At 49.4% G+C, this 18,406-nt stretch overlaps 1 protein-coding gene across 1 annotated transcript in view; it reads left to right on the top strand.

Moving 5' to 3' along the window:
• Positions 1-18,406, top strand: part of LOC118948703 (protein disulfide-isomerase-like) — a 106,729-nt gene that overhangs the window by 69,267 nt on the left and 19,056 nt on the right. The window contains exons 4-5 of the mRNA XM_036973376.1: positions 15,135-15,272; positions 15,434-15,541. Coding sequence (XP_036829271.1) covers positions 15,135-15,272; positions 15,434-15,541 — 246 coding nt within the window. The remainder of the gene's footprint in view (positions 1-15,134; positions 15,273-15,433; positions 15,542-18,406) is intronic.

The raw sequence follows: 18,406 nt of genomic DNA, 5'->3' as shown, positions 1-18,406 counted from the left end.
TTTGTGTTAGTCTAGGACGTGGAGCGTCCCTACCTCCCTCCAGGCAGTATTTGAAACGTCTCTGTGTTAGTCTAGGACGTGGAGCGTCCCTACCTCCCTCCAGACAGTATTTGAAACGTCTCTGTGTTAGTCTAGGACGTGGAGCGTCCCTACCTCCCTCCAGACAGTATTTGAAACGTCTCTGTGTTAGTCTAGGACGTGGAGCGTCCCTACCTCCCTCCAGGCAGTATTAGAAACGTCTCTGTGTTTGTCTAGGACGTGGAGCGTCCCTACCTCCCTCTAGACAGTATTTGTAACGTCTCTGTGTTTGTATTAGTCTAGGACGTGGAGCGTCCCTACCTCCCTCCAGACAGTATTAGAAACGTCTCTGTGTTTGTCTAGGACGTGGAGCGTCCCTACCTCCCTCCAGACAGTATTTGAAACGTCTCTGTGTTAGTCTAGGACGTGGAGCGTCCCTACCTCCCTCCAGACAGTATTTGAAATGTCTCTGTGTTTGTGTTAGTCTAGGACGTGGAGCGTCCCTCCCTCCTCCAGACAGTATTTGAAACGTCTCTGTGTTAGTCTAGGACGTGGAGCGTCCTTACCTCCCTCCAGACAGTATTTGAAACGTCTCTGTGTTAGTCTAGGACGTGGAGCGTCCCTACCTCCCTCCAGACAGTATTAGAAACGTCTCTGTGTTAGTCTAGGACGTGGAGCGTCCCTACCTCCCTCCAGGCAGTATTTGAAACGTCTCTGTGTTTGTGTTAGTCTAGGACGTGGAGCGCCCCTACCTCCCTCCAGGCAGTATTTGAAACGTCTCTGTGTTAGTCTAGGACGTGGAGCGTCCCTACCTCCCTCCAGACAGTATTTGAAACGTCTCTGTGTTAGTCTAGGACGTGGAGCGTCCCTACCTCCCTCCAGGCAGTATTTGAAACGTCTCTGTGTTTGTGTTAGTCTAGGACGTGGAGCGTCCCTACCTCCCTCCAGACAGTATTTGAAACGTCTCTGTGTTTGTCTAGGACGTGGAGCGCCCCTACCTCCCTCCAGACAGTATTTGAAACGTCTCTGTGTTAGTCTAGGACGTGGAGCGTCCCTACCTCCCTCCAGACAGTATTAGAAACGTCTCTGTGTTAGTCTAGGACGTGGAGCGTCCCTACCTCCCTCCAGACAGTATTTGAAACGTCTCTGTGTTTGTGTTTGTCTAGGACGTGGAGCGTCCCTACCTCCCTCCAGACAGTATTTGAAACGTCTCTGTGTTAGTCTAGGACGTGGAGCGTCCCTACCTCCCTCCAGACAGTATTAGAAACGTCTCTGTGTTAGTCTAGGACGTGGAGCGTCCCTGCCTCCCTCCAGACAGTATTTGAAACGTCTCTGTGTTTGTCTAGGACGTGGAGCGTCCCTACCTCCCTCCAGACAGTATTTGAAACGTCTCTGTGTTAGTCTAGGACGTGGAGCGTCCCTACCTCCCTCCAGACAGTATTTGAAACGTCTCTGTGTTAGTCTAGGACGTGGAGCGTCCCTACCTCCCTCCAGACAGTATTTGAAACGTCTCTGTGTTTGTGTTTGTCTAGGACGTGGAGCGTCCCTACCTCCCTCCAGACAGTATTTGAAACGTCTCTGTGTTAGTCTAGGACGTGGAGCGTCCCTACCTCCCTCCAGACAGTATTTGAAACGTCTCTGTGTTTGTCTAGGACGTGGAGCGTCCCTACCTCCCTCCAGACAGTATTAGAAACGTCTCTGTGTTTGTCTAGGACGTGGAGCGTCCCTACCTCCCTCCAGACAGTATTTGAAACGTCTCTGTGTTAGTCTAGGACGTGGAGCGTCCCTTCCTCCCTCCAGACAGTATTTGAAACGTCTCTGTGTTTGTCTAGGACGTGGAGCGTCCCTACCTCCCTCCAGACAGTATTAGAAATGTCTCTGTGTTTGTCTAGGACGTGGAGCGTCCCTACCTCCCTCCAGACAGTATTTGAAACGTCTCTGTGTTTGTCTAGGACGTGGAGCGTCCCTACCTCCCTCCAGGCAGTATTTGAAACGTCTCTGTGTTAGTCTAGGACGTGGAGCGTCCCTACCTCCCTCCAGACAGTATTTGAAACGTCTCTGTATTTGTGTTAGTCTAGGACGTGGAGCGTCCCTACCTCCCTCCAGACAGTATTTGAAACGTCTCTGTGTTAGTCTAGGACGTGGAGCGTCCCTACCTCCCTCTAGACAGTATTTGAAACGTCTCTGTGTTAGTCTAGGACGTGGAGCGTCCCTACCTCCCTCCAGACAGTATTTGAAACGTCTCTGTGTTAGTCTAGGACGTGGAGCGTCCCTACCTCCCTCAAGACAGTATTAGAAACGTCTCTGTGTTAGTCTAGGACATGGAGCGTCCCTACGTCCCTCCAGACAGTATTTGAAACGTCTCTGTGTTTGTGTTTGTCTAGGACGTGGAGCGTCCCTACCTCCCTCCAGACAGTATTTGAAACCTCTCTGTGTTAGTCTAGGACGTGGAGCGTCCCTACCTCCCTCCAGACAGTATTTGAAACGTCTCTGTGTTAGTCTAGGACGTGGAGCGTCCCTACCTCCCTCCAGACAGTATTAGAAACGTCTCTGTGTTTGTCTAGGACGTGGAGCGTCCCTACCTCCCTCCAGACAGTATTAGAAATGTCTCTGTGTTTGTCTAGGACGTGGAGCGTCCCTACCTCCCTCCAGACAGTATTTGAAACGTCTCTGTGTTTGTCTAGGACGTGGAGCGTCCCTACCTCCCTCCAGGCAGTATTTGAAACGTCTCTGTGTTAGTCTAGGACGTGGAGCGTCCCTACCTCCCTCCAGACAGTATTTGAAACGTCTCTGTATTTGTGTTAGTCTAGGACGTGGAGCGTCCCTACCTCCCTCCAGACAGTATTTGAAACGTCTCTGTGTTAGTCTAGGACGTGGAGCGTCCCTACCTCCCTCTAGACAGTATTTGAAACGTCTCTGTGTTAGTCTAGGACGTGGAGCGTCCCTACCTCCCTCCAGACAGTATTTGAAACGTCTCTGTGTTAGTCTAGGACGTGGAGCGTCCCTACCTCCCTCCAGACAGTATTAGAAACGTCTCTGTGTTAGTCTAGGACGTGGAGCGTCCCTACCTCCCTCCAGACAGTATTTGAAACGTCTCTGTGTTTGTGTTTGTCTAGGACGTGGAGCGTCCCTACCTCCCTCCAGACAGTATTTGAAACCTCTCTGTGTTAGTCTAGGACGTGGAGCGTCCCTACCTCCCTCCAGACAGTATTTGAAACGTCTCTGTGTTAGTCTAGGACGTGGAGCCTCCCTACCTCCCTCCAGACAGTATTAGAAACGTCTCGGTGTTAGTCTAGGACGTGGAGCGTCCCTACCTCCCTCCAGACAGTATTAGAAACGTCTCTGTGTTTGTCTAGGACGTGGAGCGTCCCTACCTCCCTCCAGACAGTATTAGAAACGTCTCTGTGTTAGTCTAGGACGTGGAGCGTCCCTACCTCCCTCCAGACAGTATTAGAAACGTCTCTGTGTTAGTCTAGGACGTGGAGCGTCCCTTCCTCCCTCCAGACAGTATTTGAAACGTCTCTGTGTTTGTCTAGGACGTGGAGCGTCCCTACCTCCCTCCTGACAGTATTAGAAATGTCTCTGTGTTTGTCTAGGATGTGGAGCGTACCTACCTCCCTCCAGACAGTATTTGAAACGTCTCTGTGTTTGTCTAGGACGTGGAGCGTCCCTACCTCCCTCCAGGCAGTATTTGAAACGTCTCTGTGTTAGTCTAGGACGTGGAGCGTCCCTACCTCCCTCCAGACAGTATTTGAAACGTCTCTGTGTTAGTCTAGGACGTGGAGCGTCCCTACCTCCCTCCAGACAGTATTAGAAACGTCTCTGTGTTAGTCTAGGACGTGGAGCGTCCCTACGTCCCTCCAGACAGTATTTGAAACGTCTCTGTGTTTGTGTTTGTCTAGGACGTGGAGCGTCCCTACCTCCCTCCAGACAGTATTTGAAACCTCTCTGTGTTAGTCTAGGACGTGGAGCGTCCCTACCTCCCTCCAGACAGTATTTGAAACGTCTCTGTGTTAGTCTAGGACGTGGAGCGTCCCTACCTCCCTCCAGACAGTATTAGAAACGTCTCTGTGTTTGTCTAGGACGTGGAGCGTCCCTACCTCCCTCCAGACAGTATTAGATATGTCTCTGTGTTTGTCTAGGACGTGGAGCGTCCCTACCTCCCTCCAGACAGTATTTGAAACGTCTCTGTGTTTGTCTAGGACGTGGAGCGTCCCTACCTCTCTCCAGGCAGTATTTGAAACGTCTCTGTGTTAGTCTAGGACGTGGAGCGTCCCTACCTCCCTCCAGACAGTATTAGAAACGTCTCGGTGTTAGTCTAGGACGTGGAGCGTCCCTACCTCCCTCCAGACAGTATTAGAAACGTCTCTGTGTTTGTCTAGGACGTGGATCGTCCCTACCTCCCTCCAGACAGTATTAGAAACGTCTCTGTGTTAGTCTAGGACGTGGAGCGTCCCTACCTCCCTCCAGACAGTATTAGAAACGTCTCTGTGTTAGTCTAGGAAGTGGAGCGTCCCTACCTCCCTCCAGGCAGTATTTGAAACGTCTCTGTGTTTGTGTTAGTCTAGGACGTGGAGCGCCCCTACCTCCCTCCAGACAGTATTTGAAACGTCTCTGTGTTAGTCTAGGACGTGGAGCGTCCCTACCTCCCTCTAGACAGTATTTGAAACGTCTCTGTTTTAGTCTAGGACGTGGAGCGTCCCTACCTCCCTCTAGACAGTATTTGAAACCTCTCTGTGTTAGTCTAGGACGTGGAGCGTCCCTACCTCCCTCCAGACAGTATTTGAAACGTCTCTGTATTTGTGTTAGTCTAGGACGTGGAGCGTCCCTACCTCCCTCCAGACAGTATTTGAAACGTCTCTGTGTTAGTCTAGGACGTGGAGCGTCCCTACCTCCCTCTAGACAGTATTTGAAACGTCTCTGTGTTAGTCTAGGACGTGGAGCGTCCCTACCTCCCTCCAGACAGTATTTGAAACGTCTCTGTGTTAGTCTAGGACGTGGAGCGTCCCTACCTCCCTCCAGACAGTATTAGAAACGTCTCTGTGTTAGTCTAGGACGTGGAGCGTCCCTACCTCCCTCCAGACAGTATTTGAAACGTCTCTGTGTTTGTGTTTGTCTAGGACGTGGAGCGTCCCTACCTCCCTCCAGACAGTATTTGAAACCTCTCTGTGTTAGTCTAGGACGTGGAGCGTCCCTACCTCCCTCCAGACAGTATTTGAAACGTCTCTGTGTTAGTCTAGGACGTGGAGCGTCCCTACCTCCCTCCAGACAGTATTAGAAACGTCTCGGTGTTAGTCTAGGACGTGGAGCGTCCCTACCTGCCTCCAGACAGTATTAGAAACGTCTCTGTGTTTGTCTAGGACGTGGATCGTCCCTACCTCCCTCCAGACAGTATTAGAAACGTCTCTGTGTTAGTCTAGGACGTGGAGCGTCCCTACCTCCCTCCAGACAGTATTAGAAACGTCTCTGTGTTAGTCTAGGAAGTGGAGCGTCCCTACCTCCCTCCAGGCAGTATTTGAAACGTCTCTGTGTTTGTGTTAGTCTAGGACGTGGAGCGCCCCTACCTCCCTCCAGACAGTATTTGAAACGTCTCTGTGTTAGTCTAGGACGTGGAGCGTCCCTACCTCCCTCCAGACAGTTTTAGAAACGTCTCTGTGTTAGTCTAGGACCTGGAGCGTCCCTACCTCCCTCCAGTCAGTATTTGAAACGTCTCTGTGTTTGTGTTTGTCTAGGACGTGGAGCGTCCCTACCTCCCTCCAGACAGTATTTGAAACGTCTCTGTGTTAGTCTAGGACGTGGAGCGTCCCTACCTCCCTCCAGACAGTATTAGAAACGTCTCTGTGTTAGTCTAGGACGTGAAGCGTCCCTACCTCCCTCCAGACAGTATTAGAAACGTCTCTGTGTTTGTCTAGGACGTGGAGCGTCCCTACCTCCCTCCAGACAGTATTTGAAACGTCTCTGTGTTAGTCTAGGACGTGGAGCGTCCCTACCTCCCTCCAGACAGTATTTGAAACGTCTCTGTGTTAGTCTAGGACGTTGAGCGTCCCTACCTCCCTCCAGACAGTATTTGAAACGTCTCTGTGTTTGTGTTTGTCTAGGACGTGGAGCGTCCCTACCTCCCTCCAGACAGTATTTGAAACGTCTCTGTGTTAGTCTAGGACGTGGAGCGTCCCTTCCTCCCTCCAGACAGTATTTGAAAGGTCTCTGTGTTTGTCTAGGACGTGGAGCGTCCCTACCTCCCTCCAGACAGTATTAGAAATGTCTCTGTGTTTGTCTAGGACGTGGAGCGTCCCTACCTCCCTCCAGACAGTATTTGAAACGTCTCTGTATTTGTGTTTGTCTAGGACGTGGAGCGTCCCTACCTCCCTCCAGGCAGTATTTGAAACGTCTCTGTGTTTGTGTTAGTCTAGGACGTGGAGCGTCCCTACCTCCCTCCAGACAGTATTTGAAACGTCTCTGTGTTAGTCTAGGACGTGGAGCGTCCCTACCTCCCTCTAGACAGTATTTGAAACGTCTCTGTGTTAGTCTAGGACGTGGAGCGTCCCTACCTCCCTCCAGACAGTATTTGAAACGTCTCTGTGTTAGTCTAGGACGTGGAGCGTCCCTGCCTTCCTCCAGACAGTATTAGAAACGTCTCTGTGTTAGTCTAGGACGTGGAGCGTCCCTACCTCCCTCCAGACAGTATTTGAAACGTCTCTGTGTTTGTGTTTGTCTAGGACGTGGAGCGTCCCTACCTCCCTCCAGACAGTATTTGAAACGTCTCTGTGTTAGTCTAGGACGTGGAGCGTCCCTACCTCCCTCCAGACAGTATTTGAAACGTCTCTGTGTTAGTCTAGGACGTGGAGCGTCCCTACCTCCCTCCAGACAGTATTAGAAACGTCTCGGTGTTAGTCTAGGACGTGGAGCGTCCCTACCTCCCTCCAGACAGTATTAGAAACGTCTCTGTGTTTGTCTAGGACGTGGAGCGTCCCTACCTCCCTCCAGACAGTATTAGAAACGTCTCTGTGTTAGTCTAGGACGTGGAGCGTCCCTACCTCCCTCCAGACAATATTAGAAGCGTCTCTGTGTTTGTCTAGGACGTGGAGCGTCCCTACCTCCCTCCAGACAGTATTAGAAACGTCTCTGTGTTTGTCTAGGACGTGGAGCGTCCCTACCTCCCTCCAGACAGTATTTGAAACATCTCTGTGTTAGTCTAGGACGTGGAGCGTCCCTTCCTCCCTCCAGACAGTATTTGAAACGTCTCTGTTTTTGTCTAGGACGTGGAGCATCCCTACCTCCCTCCAGACAGTATTAGAAATGTCTCTGTGTTTGTCTAGGACGTGGAGCGTCCCTACCTCCCTCCAGACAGTATTTGAAACGTCTCTGTATTTGTGTTAGTCTAGGACGTGGAGCGTCCCTACCTCCCTCCAGACAGTATTTGAAACGTCTCTGTGTTAGTCTAGGACGTGGAGCGTCCCTACCTCCCTCCAGGCAGTATTAGAAACGTCTCTGTGTTAGTCTAGGACGTGGAGCGTCCCTACCTCCCTCCAGACAGTATTTGAAACGTCTCTGTGTTAGTCTAGGACGTGGAGCGTCCCTACCTCCCTCCAGACAGTATTTGAAACGTCTCTGTGTTAGTCTAGGACGTGGAGCGTCCCTACCTCCCTCCAGACAGTATTTGAAACGTCCCTGTGTTTGTGTTCGTCTAGGACGTGGAGCGTCCCTACCTCCCTCCAGGCAGTATTTGAAACGTCTCTGTGTTTGTCTAGGACGTGGAGAGTCCCTACCTCCCTCCAGACAGTATTTGAAACGTCTCTGTGTTAGTCTAGGACGTGGAGCGTCCCTACCTCCCTCCAGGCAGTATTTGAAACGTCTCTGTGTTTGTGTTTGTCTAGGACGTGGAGCGTCCCTACCTCCCTCCAGACAGTATTAGAAACGTCTCTGTGTTAGTCTAGGACGTGGAGCGTCCCTACCTCCCTCCAGACAGTATTTGAAACGTCTCTGTGTTAGTCTAGGACGTGGAGCGTCCCTACCTCCCTCCAGACAGTATTAGAAACGTCTCTGTGTTAGTCTAGGACGTGGAGCGTCCCTACCTCCCTCCAGACAGTATTTGAAACATCTCTGTGTTTGTCTAGGACGTGGAGCGTCCCTACCTCCCTCCAGGCAGTATTTGAAACGTCTCTGTGTTAGTCTAGGACGTGGAGCGTCCCTACCTCCCTCCAGACAGTATTTGAAACGTCTCTGTGTTTGTCTAGGACGTGGAGCGTCCCTACCTCCCTCCAGACAGTATCTGAAACGTCTCTGTGTTTGTCTAGGACGTCGAGCGTCCCTACCTCCCTCCAGACAGTATTAGAAACGTCTCTGTGTTTGTGTTTGTCTAGGACTTGGAGCGTCCCTACCTCCCTCCAGGCAGTATTTGAAACGTCTCTGTGTTAGTCTAGGACGTGGAGCGTCCCTACCTCCCTCCAGACAGTATTAGAATTGTCTCTGTGTTAGTCTAGGACGTGGAGCGTCCCTACCTCCCTCCAGACAGTATTTGAAACGTCTCTGTGTTAGTCTAGGACGTGGAGCGTCCCTACCTCCCTCCAGACAGTATTTGAAACGTCTCTGTGTTTGTCTAGGACATGGAGCGTCCCTACCTCCCTCCAGACAGTATTTGAAACGTCTCTGTGTTAGTCTAGGACGTGGAGCGTCCCTACCTCCCTCCAGACAGTATTTGAAACGTCTCTGTGTTTGTCTAGGACGTGGAGCGTCCCTACCTCCCTCCAGACAGTATTAGAAACGTCTCTGTGTTTGTCTAGGACGTGGAGCGTCCCTACCTCCCTCCAGACAGTATTTGAAACGTCTCTGTGTTAGTCTAGGACGTGGAGCGTCCCTACCTCCCTCCAGACAGTATTAGAGACGTCTCTGTGTTAGTCTAGGACGTGGAGCGTCCCTACCTCCCTCCAGACAGTATTTGAAACGTCTCTGTGTTTGTGTTTGTCTAGGACGTGGAGCGTCCCTCCCTCCCTCCAGACAGTATTAGAAACGTCTCTTAGTTTTTCTAGGACGTGGAGCTTCCCTACCTCCCTCTAGACAGTATTTGAAACGTCTCTGTGTTAGTCTAGGACGTGGAGCGTCCCTACCTCCCTCCAGACAGTATTTGAAACGTCTCTGTGTTAGTCTAGGACGTGGAGCGTCCCTACCTCCCTCCAGACAGTATTTGAAACGTCTCTGTGTTTGTCTAGGACGTGGAGCGTCCCTACCTCCCTCCAGACAGTATTAGAAACGTCTCTGTGTTTGTCTAGGACGTGGAGCGTCCCTACCTCCCTCCAGACAGTATTTGAAACGTCTCTGTGTTAGTCTAGGACGTGGAGCGTCCCTACCTCCCTCCAGACAGTATTAGAAACGTCTCTGTGTTAGTCTAGGACGTGGAGCGTCCCTACCTCCCTCCAGACAGTATTTGAAACGTCTCTGTGTTTGTGTTTGTCTAGGACGTGGAGCGTCCCTCCCTCCCTCCAGACAGTATTAGAAACGTCTCTTTGTTTGTCTAGGACGTGGAGCGTCCCTACCTCCCTCTAGACAGTATTTGAAACGTCTCTGTGTTAGTCTAGGACGTGGAGCGTCCCTTCCTCCCTCCAGACAGTATTTGAAAGGTCTCTGTGTTTGTCTAGGACGTGGAGCGTCCCTACCTCCCTCCAGACAGTATTAGAAATGTCTCTGTGTTTGTCTAGGACGTGGAGCGTCCCTACCTCCCTCCAGACAGTATTTGAAACGTCTCTGTATTTGTGTTTGTCTAGGACGTGGAGCGTCCCTACCTCCCTCCAGGCAGTATTTGAAACGTCTCTGTGTTTGTGTTAGTCTAGGACGTGGAGCGTCCCTACCTCCCTCCAGACAGTATTTGAAACGTCTCTGTGTTAGTCTAGGACGTGGAGCGTCCCTACCTCCCTCTAGACAGTATTTGAAACGTCTCTGTGTTAGTCTAGGACGTGGAGCGTCCCTACCTCCCTCCAGACAGTATTTGAAACGTCTCTGTGTTAGTCTAGGACGTGGAGCGTCCCTGCCTTCCTCCAGACAGTATTAGAAACGTCTCTGTGTTAGTCTAGGACGTGGAGCGTCCCTACCTCCCTCCAGACAGTATTTGAAACGTCTCTGTGTTTGTGTTTGTCTAGGACGTGGAGCGTCCCTACCTCCCTCCAGACAGTATTTGAAACGTCTCTGTGTTAGTCTAGGACGTGGAGCGTCCCTACCTCCCTCCAGACAGTATTTGAAACGTCTCTGTGTTAGTCTAGGACGTGGAGCGTCCCTACCTCCCTCCAGACAGTATTAGAAACGTCTCGGTGTTAGTCTAGGACGTGGAGCGTCCCTACCTCCCTCCAGACAGTATTAGAAACGTCTCTGTGTTTGTCTAGGACGTGGAGCGTCCCTACCTCCCTCCAGACAGTATTAGAAACGTCTCTGTGTTAGTCTAGGACGTGGAGCGTCCCTACCTCCCTCCAGACAATATTAGAAGCGTCTCTGTGTTTGTCTAGGACGTGGAGCGTCCCTACCTCCCTCCAGACAGTATTAGAAACGTCTCTGTGTTTGTCTAGGACGTGGAGCGTCCCTACCTCCCTCCAGACAGTATTTGAAACATCTCTGTGTTAGTCTAGGACGTGGAGCGTCCCTTCCTCCCTCCAGACAGTATTTGAAACGTCTCTGTTTTTGTCTAGGACGTGGAGCATCCCTACCTCCCTCCAGACAGTATTAGAAATGTCTCTGTGTTTGTCTAGGACGTGGAGCGTCCCTACCTCCCTCCAGACAGTATTTGAAACGTCTCTGTATTTGTGTTAGTCTAGGACGTGGAGCGTCCCTACCTCCCTCCAGACAGTATTTGAAACGTCTCTGTGTTAGTCTAGGACGTGGAGCGTCCCTACCTCCCTCCAGGCAGTATTAGAAACGTCTCTGTGTTAGTCTAGGACGTGGAGCGTCCCTACCTCCCTCCAGACAGTATTTGAAACGTCTCTGTGTTAGTCTAGGACGTGGAGCGTCCCTACCTCCCTCCAGACAGTATTTGAAACGTCTCTGTGTTAGTCTAGGACGTGGAGCGTCCCTACCTCCCTCCAGACAGTATTTGAAACGTCCCTGTGTTTGTGTTCGTCTAGGACGTGGAGCGTCCCTACCTCCCTCCAGGCAGTATTTGAAACGTCTCTGTGTTTGTCTAGGACGTGGAGAGTCCCTACCTCCCTCCAGACAGTATTTGAAACGTCTCTGTGTTAGTCTAGGACGTGGAGCGTCCCTACCTCCCTCCAGGCAGTATTTGAAACGTCTCTGTGTTTGTGTTTGTCTAGGACGTGGAGCGTCCCTACCTCCCTCCAGACAGTATTAGAAACGTCTCTGTGTTAGTCTAGGACGTGGAGCGTCCCTACCTCCCTCCAGACAGTATTTGAAACGTCTCTGTGTTAGTCTAGGACGTGGAGCGTCCCTACCTCCCTCCAGACAGTATTAGAAACGTCTCTGTGTTAGTCTAGGACGTGGAGCGTCCCTACCTCCCTCCAGACAGTATTTGAAACATCTCTGTGTTTGTCTAGGACGTGGAGCGTCCCTACCTCCCTCCAGGCAGTATTTGAAACGTCTCTGTGTTAGTCTAGGACGTGGAGCGTCCCTACCTCCCTCCAGACAGTATTTGAAACGTCTCTGTGTTTGTCTAGGACGTGGAGCGTCCCTACCTCCCTCCAGACAGTATCTGAAACGTCTCTGTGTTTGTCTAGGACGTCGAGCGTCCCTACCTCCCTCCAGACAGTATTAGAAACGTCTCTGTGTTTGTGTTTGTCTAGGACTTGGAGCGTCCCTACCTCCCTCCAGGCAGTATTTGAAACGTCTCTGTGTTAGTCTAGGACGTGGAGCGTCCCTACCTCCCTCCAGACAGTATTAGAATTGTCTCTGTGTTAGTCTAGGACGTGGAGCGTCCCTACCTCCCTCCAGACAGTATTTGAAACGTCTCTGTGTTAGTCTAGGACGTGGAGCGTCCCTACCTCCCTCCAGACAGTATTTGAAACGTCTCTGTGTTTGTCTAGGACATGGAGCGTCCCTACCTCCCTCCAGACAGTATTTGAAACGTCTCTGTGTTAGTCTAGGACGTGGAGCGTCCCTACCTCCCTCCAGACAGTATTTGAAACGTCTCTGTGTTTGTCTAGGACGTGGAGCGTCCCTACCTCCCTCCAGACAGTATTAGAAACGTCTCTGTGTTTGTCTAGGACGTGGAGCGTCCCTACCTCCCTCCAGACAGTATTTGAAACGTCTCTGTGTTAGTCTAGGACGTGGAGCGTCCCTACCTCCCTCCAGACAGTATTAGAGACGTCTCTGTGTTAGTCTAGGACGTGGAGCGTCCCTACCTCCCTCCAGACAGTATTTGAAACGTCTCTGTGTTTGTGTTTGTCTAGGACGTGGAGCGTCCCTCCCTCCCTCCAGACAGTATTAGAAACGTCTCTTTGTTTTTCTAGGACGTGGAGCTTCCCTACCTCCCTCTAGACAGTATTTGAAACGTCTCTGTGTTAGTCTAGGACGTGGAGCGTCCCTACCTCCCTCCAGACAGTATTTGAAACGTCTCTGTGTTAGTCTAGGACGTGGAGCGTCCCTACCTCCCTCCAGACAGTATTTGAAACGTCTCTGTGTTTGTCTAGGACGTGGAGCGTCCCTACCTCCCTCCAGACAGTATTAGAAACGTCTCTGTGTTTGTCTAGGACGTGGAGCGTCCCTACCTCCCTCCAGACAGTATTTGAAACGTCTCTGTGTTAGTCTAGGACGTGGAGCGTCCCTACCTCCCTCCAGACAGTATTAGAAACGTCTCTGTGTTAGTCTAGGACGTGGAGCGTCCCTACCTCCCTCCAGACAGTATTTGAAACGTCTCTGTGTTTGTGTTTGTCTAGGACGTGGAGCGTCCCTCCCTCCCTCCAGACAGTATTAGAAACGTCTCTTTGTTTGTCTAGGACGTGGAGCGTCCCTACCTCCCTCTAGACAGTATTTGAAACGTCTCTGTGTTAGTCTAGGACGTGGAGCGTCCCTACCTCCCTCCAGACAGTATTTGAAACGTCTCTGTGTTTGTCTAGGACGTGGAGCGTCCCTACCTCCCTCCAGACAGTATTAGAAACGTCTCTGTGTTAGTCTAGGACGTGGAGCGTCCCTACCTCCCTCTAGACAGTATTTGAAACGTCTCTGTGTTAGTCTAGGACGTGGAGCGTCCCTACCTCCCTCCAGACAGTATTTGAAACGTCTCTGTGTTTGTGTTTGTCTAGGACGTGGAGCGTCCCTACCTCCCTCCAGACAGTATTTGAAACGTCTCTGTGTTAGTCTAGGACGTGGAGCGTCCCTACCTCCCTCCAGACTGTATTTGAAACGTCTCTGTGTTTGTCTAGGACGTGGAGCGTCCCTACCTCCCTCTAGACAGTATATGAAACGTCTCTGTGTTTGTGTTAGTCTAGGACGTGGAGCGTCCCTACCTCCCTCCAGACAGTATTTGAAACGTCTCTTTGTTTGTGTTAGTCTAGGACGTGGAGCGTCCCTACCTCCCTCCAGACAGTATTTGAAACGTCTCTGTGTTTGTGTTTGTCTAGGACGTGGAGCGTCCCTCCCTCCCTCCAGACAGTATTAGAAACGTCTCTTTGTTTTTCTAGGACGTGGAGCTTCCCTACCTCCCTCTAGACAGTATTTGAAACGTCTCTGTGTTAGTCTAGGACGTGGAGCGTCCCTACCTCCCTCCAGACAGTATTTGAAACGTCTCTGTGTTAGTCTAGGACGTGGAGCGTCCCTACCTCCCTCCAGACAGTATTTGAAACGTCTCTGTGTTTGTCTAGGACGTGGAGCGTCCCTACCTCCCTCCAGACAGTATTAGAAACGTCTCTGTGTTTGTCTAGGACGTGGAGCGTCCCTACCTCCCTCCAGACAGTATTTGAAACGTCTCTGTGTTAGTCTAGGACGTGGAGCGTCCCTACCTCCCTCCAGACAGTATTAGAAACGTCTCTGTGTTAGTCTAGGACGTGGAGCGTCCCTACCTCCCTCCAGACAGTATTTGAAACGTCTCTGTGTTTGTGTTTGTCTAGGACGTGGAGCGTCCCTCCCTCCCTCCAGACAGTATTAGAAACGTCTCTTTGTTTGTCTAGGACGTGGAGCGTCCCTACCTCCCTCTAGACAGTATTTGAAACGTCTCTGTGTTAGTCTAGGACGTGGAGCGTCCCTACCTCCCTCCAGACAGTATTTGAAACGTCTCTGTGTTAGTCTAGGACGTGGAGCGTCCCTACCTCCCTCCAGACAGTATTAGAAACGTCTCTGTGTTAGTCTAGGACGTGGAGCGTCCCTACCTCCCTCTAGACAGTATTTGAAACGTCTCTGTGTTAGTCTAGGACGTGGAGCGTCCCTACCTCCCTCCAGACAGTATTTGAAACGTCTCTGTGTTTGTGTTTGTCTAGGACGTGGAGCGTCCCTACCTCCCTCCAGACAGTATTTGAAACGTCTCTGTGTTAGTCTAGGACGTGGAGCGTCCCTACCTCCCTCCAGACTGTATTTGAAACGTCTCTGTGTTTGTCTAGGACGTGGAGCGTCCCTACCTCCCTCTAGACAGTATATGAAACGTCTCTGTGTTTGTGTTAGTCTAGGACGTGGAGCGTCCCTACCTCCCTCCAGACAGTATTTGAAACGTCTCTTTGTTTGTGTTTGTCTAGGATGTGGAGCGTCCCTACCTCCCTCTAGACAGTATATGAAACGTCTCTGTGTTTGTGTTAGTCTAGGACGTGGAGCGTCCCTACCTCCCTCCAGACAGTATTTGAAACGTCTCTGTGTTTGTGTTTGTCTAGGACGTGGAGCGTCCCTACCTCCCTCTAGACAGTATTTGAAACGTCTCTGTGTTTGTGTTTGTCTAGGACGTGGAGCGTCCCTACCTCCCTCCAGACAGTATTTGAAACGTCTCTGTGTTTGTGTTTGTCTAGGACGTGGAGCGTCCCTACCTCCCTCCAGACAGTATTTGAAACGTCTCTGTGTTTGTGTTTGTCTAGGACGTGGAGCGTCCCTCCCTCCCTCCAGACAGTATTTGAAACGTCTCTGTGTTTGTGTTTGTCTAGGACGTGGAGCGTCCCTACCTCCCTCTAGACAGTATTTGAAACGTCTCTGTGTTTGTGTTTGTCTAGGACGTGGAGCGGGGTCGTGTGGAGGTTTTCTACGCCGCCGCCGTTGACCTCCCTGACCTCCCTTTCTCTGTGACCCGGAACCAAGACATCTTCAGGAAGTATGACATCACACAAGACTCAGTGCTGCTAGTCCGACAGGTTAGTCAGAGACAGAGGTCGTGTCTGTCTGTCTGTCTGTCTGTCGCTCTGTCTGTCTGTCTGTCTGTCTGTCTGTCTGGTCTGGTCTGGTCTTGTCTGGTCTACCCTACCCTACCCTACCCTACCCTTGTACAGGTATTGAAGGTAACCTGTGTGTGTAGTCTACCCCTGTACAGGTATTGAAGGTAACCAGTCAGATGACTAAAGAGGATCTCATCTCCTTCATCACCGTTCATCAACTGGAGCTGGTTACTGAATACAACGGACAGGTACACACACACATAAAATACACTCACATAAAATACACTCACATAAAATACACACTCATACGTACACACACATGCCCAGACGCATGTGTAGCAGATGGAGATATGTAAAGTCATTCCTCAGCATGAAATGTCTCCACTAGCCAGCTTTAAATTGTCTCCACTAGCTAGCTTTAAAATGTCTCCACTAGCTAGCTTTAAATTGTCTCCACTAGCTAGCTTTAAAATGTATCCACTAGCTAGCTTTAAATTGTCTCCACTAGCTAGCTTTACAATGTCTCCACTAGCTAGCTTTAAAATGTCTCCACTAGCTAGCTTTAAAATGTATCCACTAGCTAGCTTTACAATGTCTCCACTAGCTAGCTTTAAAATGTCTCCACTAGCTAGCTTTAAATTGTCACCACTAGCTAGCTTTACAATGTCTCCACTAGCTAGCTTTAAAATGTCTGCACTAGCTAGCTTTAAAATGTATCCACTAGCTAGCTTTAAAATGTCTCAACTAGCTAGCTTTAAAATATCTCCACTAGCTAGCTTTAAAATGTCTCCACTAGCTAGCTTTAAAATGTCTCCACTAGCTGGCTTTAAATTGTCACCACTAGCTAGCTTTAAAATGTCTCAACTAGCTAGCTTTACAATGTCTCCACTAGCTAGCTTTAAAATGTATCCACTAGCTAGCTTTAAAATGTCTCCACTAGCTAGCTTTAAAATGTCTCCACTAGCTAGCTTTAAAATGTCTCGACTAGCTATCTTTAAATTGTCACCACTAGCTATCTTTAAAATGTATCCACTAGCTAGCTTTACAATGTCTCCACTAGCTAGCTTTAAAATGTCTCCACTAGCTAGCTTTAAATTGTCACCACTAGCTAGCTTTACAATGTCTCCACTAGCTAGCTTTAAAATGTCTCCACTAGCTATCTTTAAAATGTATCCACTAGCTAGCTTTAAAATGTCTCAACTAGCTAGCTTTAAAATGTCTCCACTAGCTAGCTTGAAAATGTCTCCACTAGCTATCTTTAAAATGTATCCATTAGCTAGCTTTACAATGTCTCCACTAGCTAGCTTTAAAATGTCTCCACTAGCTAGCTTTAAAATGTCTCCACTAGCTAGCTTTAAAATGTATCCACTAGCTAGCTTTAAAATGTATCCACTAGCTAGCTTTAAAATGTCTCCACTAGCTAGCTTTAAAATGTATCCACTAGCTAGCTTTAAAATGTCTCCACTAGCTAGCTTTAAAATGTATCCACTAGCTAGCTTTAAAATGTCTCCACTAGCTAGCTTTAAAATGTCTCCACTAGCTAGCTTTAAAATGTATCCACTAGCTAGCTTTAAAATGTCTCCACTAGCTAGCTTTAAATTGTCTCCACTAGCTAGCTTTAAAATGTCTCCACTAGCTATCTTTAAAATGTATCCACTAGCTAGCTTTACAATGTCTCCACTAGCTAGCTTTAAAATGTATCCACTAGCTAGCTTTAAATTGTCTCCACTAGCTAGCTTTAAAATGTCTCCACTAGACAGGAGAGTGTCAAACTGATTAGGGACAGAGGGGCAGCACAGCTGGTTATTATCTCTCTCTCTCCCTCTCTCTCTCTCTCTCTCTCTAACTCTCTCTCCCTGTCCCTCTCTCTCTCTCTGTCCCTCTCTCTCTCTCTCTCTCTAAATTCCATTCAATTCAATTCAAGGGGCTTTATTGGCATGGGAAACGTGTTAATATTGCCAAAGCAAGTGAGGTAGATAATATACAAAAGTGAAATAAACAATAAAAATGAACAGTAAACATTACACATACAGAAGTTTCAAAACAATAAAGACATTACAAATGTCAAATATATATACAGTGTTTTAACAATGTACAAATGGTTAAAGTACACAAGGGAAAATAAATAAACATAAATATGGGTTGTATTTACAATGGTGTTTGTTCTTCACTGGTTGCCCTTTTCTTGTGGCAACAGGTCACACATCTTGCTGTTGTGATGGCAGATGGTGGTATTTCACCCAGTAGATATGGGAGTTTATCAAAATTGGATTTGTTTTCGAATTCTTTGTGGATCTGTATAATCTGAGGGAAATATGTGTCTCTAATATGGTCATACATTGGGCAGGAGGTTAGGAAGTGCAGCTCAGTTTCCACCTCATGTTGTGGGCAGTGAGCACATAGTCTGTCTTCTCTTGAGAGCCATGTCTGCCTACGGCGGCCTTTCTAAAAAGCAAGGCTATGCTCACTGAGTCTGTCCATAGTCAAAGCTTTCCTTAAGTTTGGGTCAGTCACAGTGGACAGGTATTCTGCCACTGTGTGCATTCTAGTTTGCTCTGTTTTTTTTGTTAATTCTTTCCAATGGGTCAAGTAATTATCTTTTTGTTTTCTCATGATTTGGTTGGGTCTAATTGTGCTGCTGTCCTGGGGCTCTGTGGGGTCTGCTTGTGTTTGTGAACAGAGCCCCAGGACCAGCTTGCTTAGGGGACTCTTCTCCAGGTTCATCTCTCTGTAGGTGATGGCTCTGTGGGGTCTGCTTGTGAACAGAGCCCCAGGACCAGCTTGCTTAGGGGACTCTTCTCCAGGTTCATCTCTCTGTAGGTGATGGCTCTGTGGGGTCTGCTTGTGTTTGTGAACAGAGCCCCAGGACCAGCTTGCTTAGGGGACTCTTCTCCAGGTTCATCTCTCTGTAGGGTGTGTTTGTGTTTGTGAACAGAGCCCCAGGACCAGCTTGCTTAGGGGACTCTTCTCCAGGTTCATCTCTCTGTAGGTGATGACTCTTCTCCAGGTTCATCTCTCTGTAGGTGATGGCTCTGTGGGGTCTGCTTGTGAACAGAGCCCCAGGACCAGCTAGCTTAGGGGACTCTTCTCCAGGTTCATCTCTCTGTAGGTGA

The sequence above is a fragment of the Oncorhynchus mykiss genome, unplaced genomic scaffold (genome assembly GCF_013265735.2).
Source record: "Oncorhynchus mykiss isolate Arlee unplaced genomic scaffold, USDA_OmykA_1.1 un_scaffold_239, whole genome shotgun sequence".
Taxonomy (NCBI): domain Eukaryota; kingdom Metazoa; phylum Chordata; class Actinopteri; order Salmoniformes; family Salmonidae; genus Oncorhynchus; species Oncorhynchus mykiss.
This window is presented reverse-complemented; position numbering and strand designations above follow the sequence as displayed.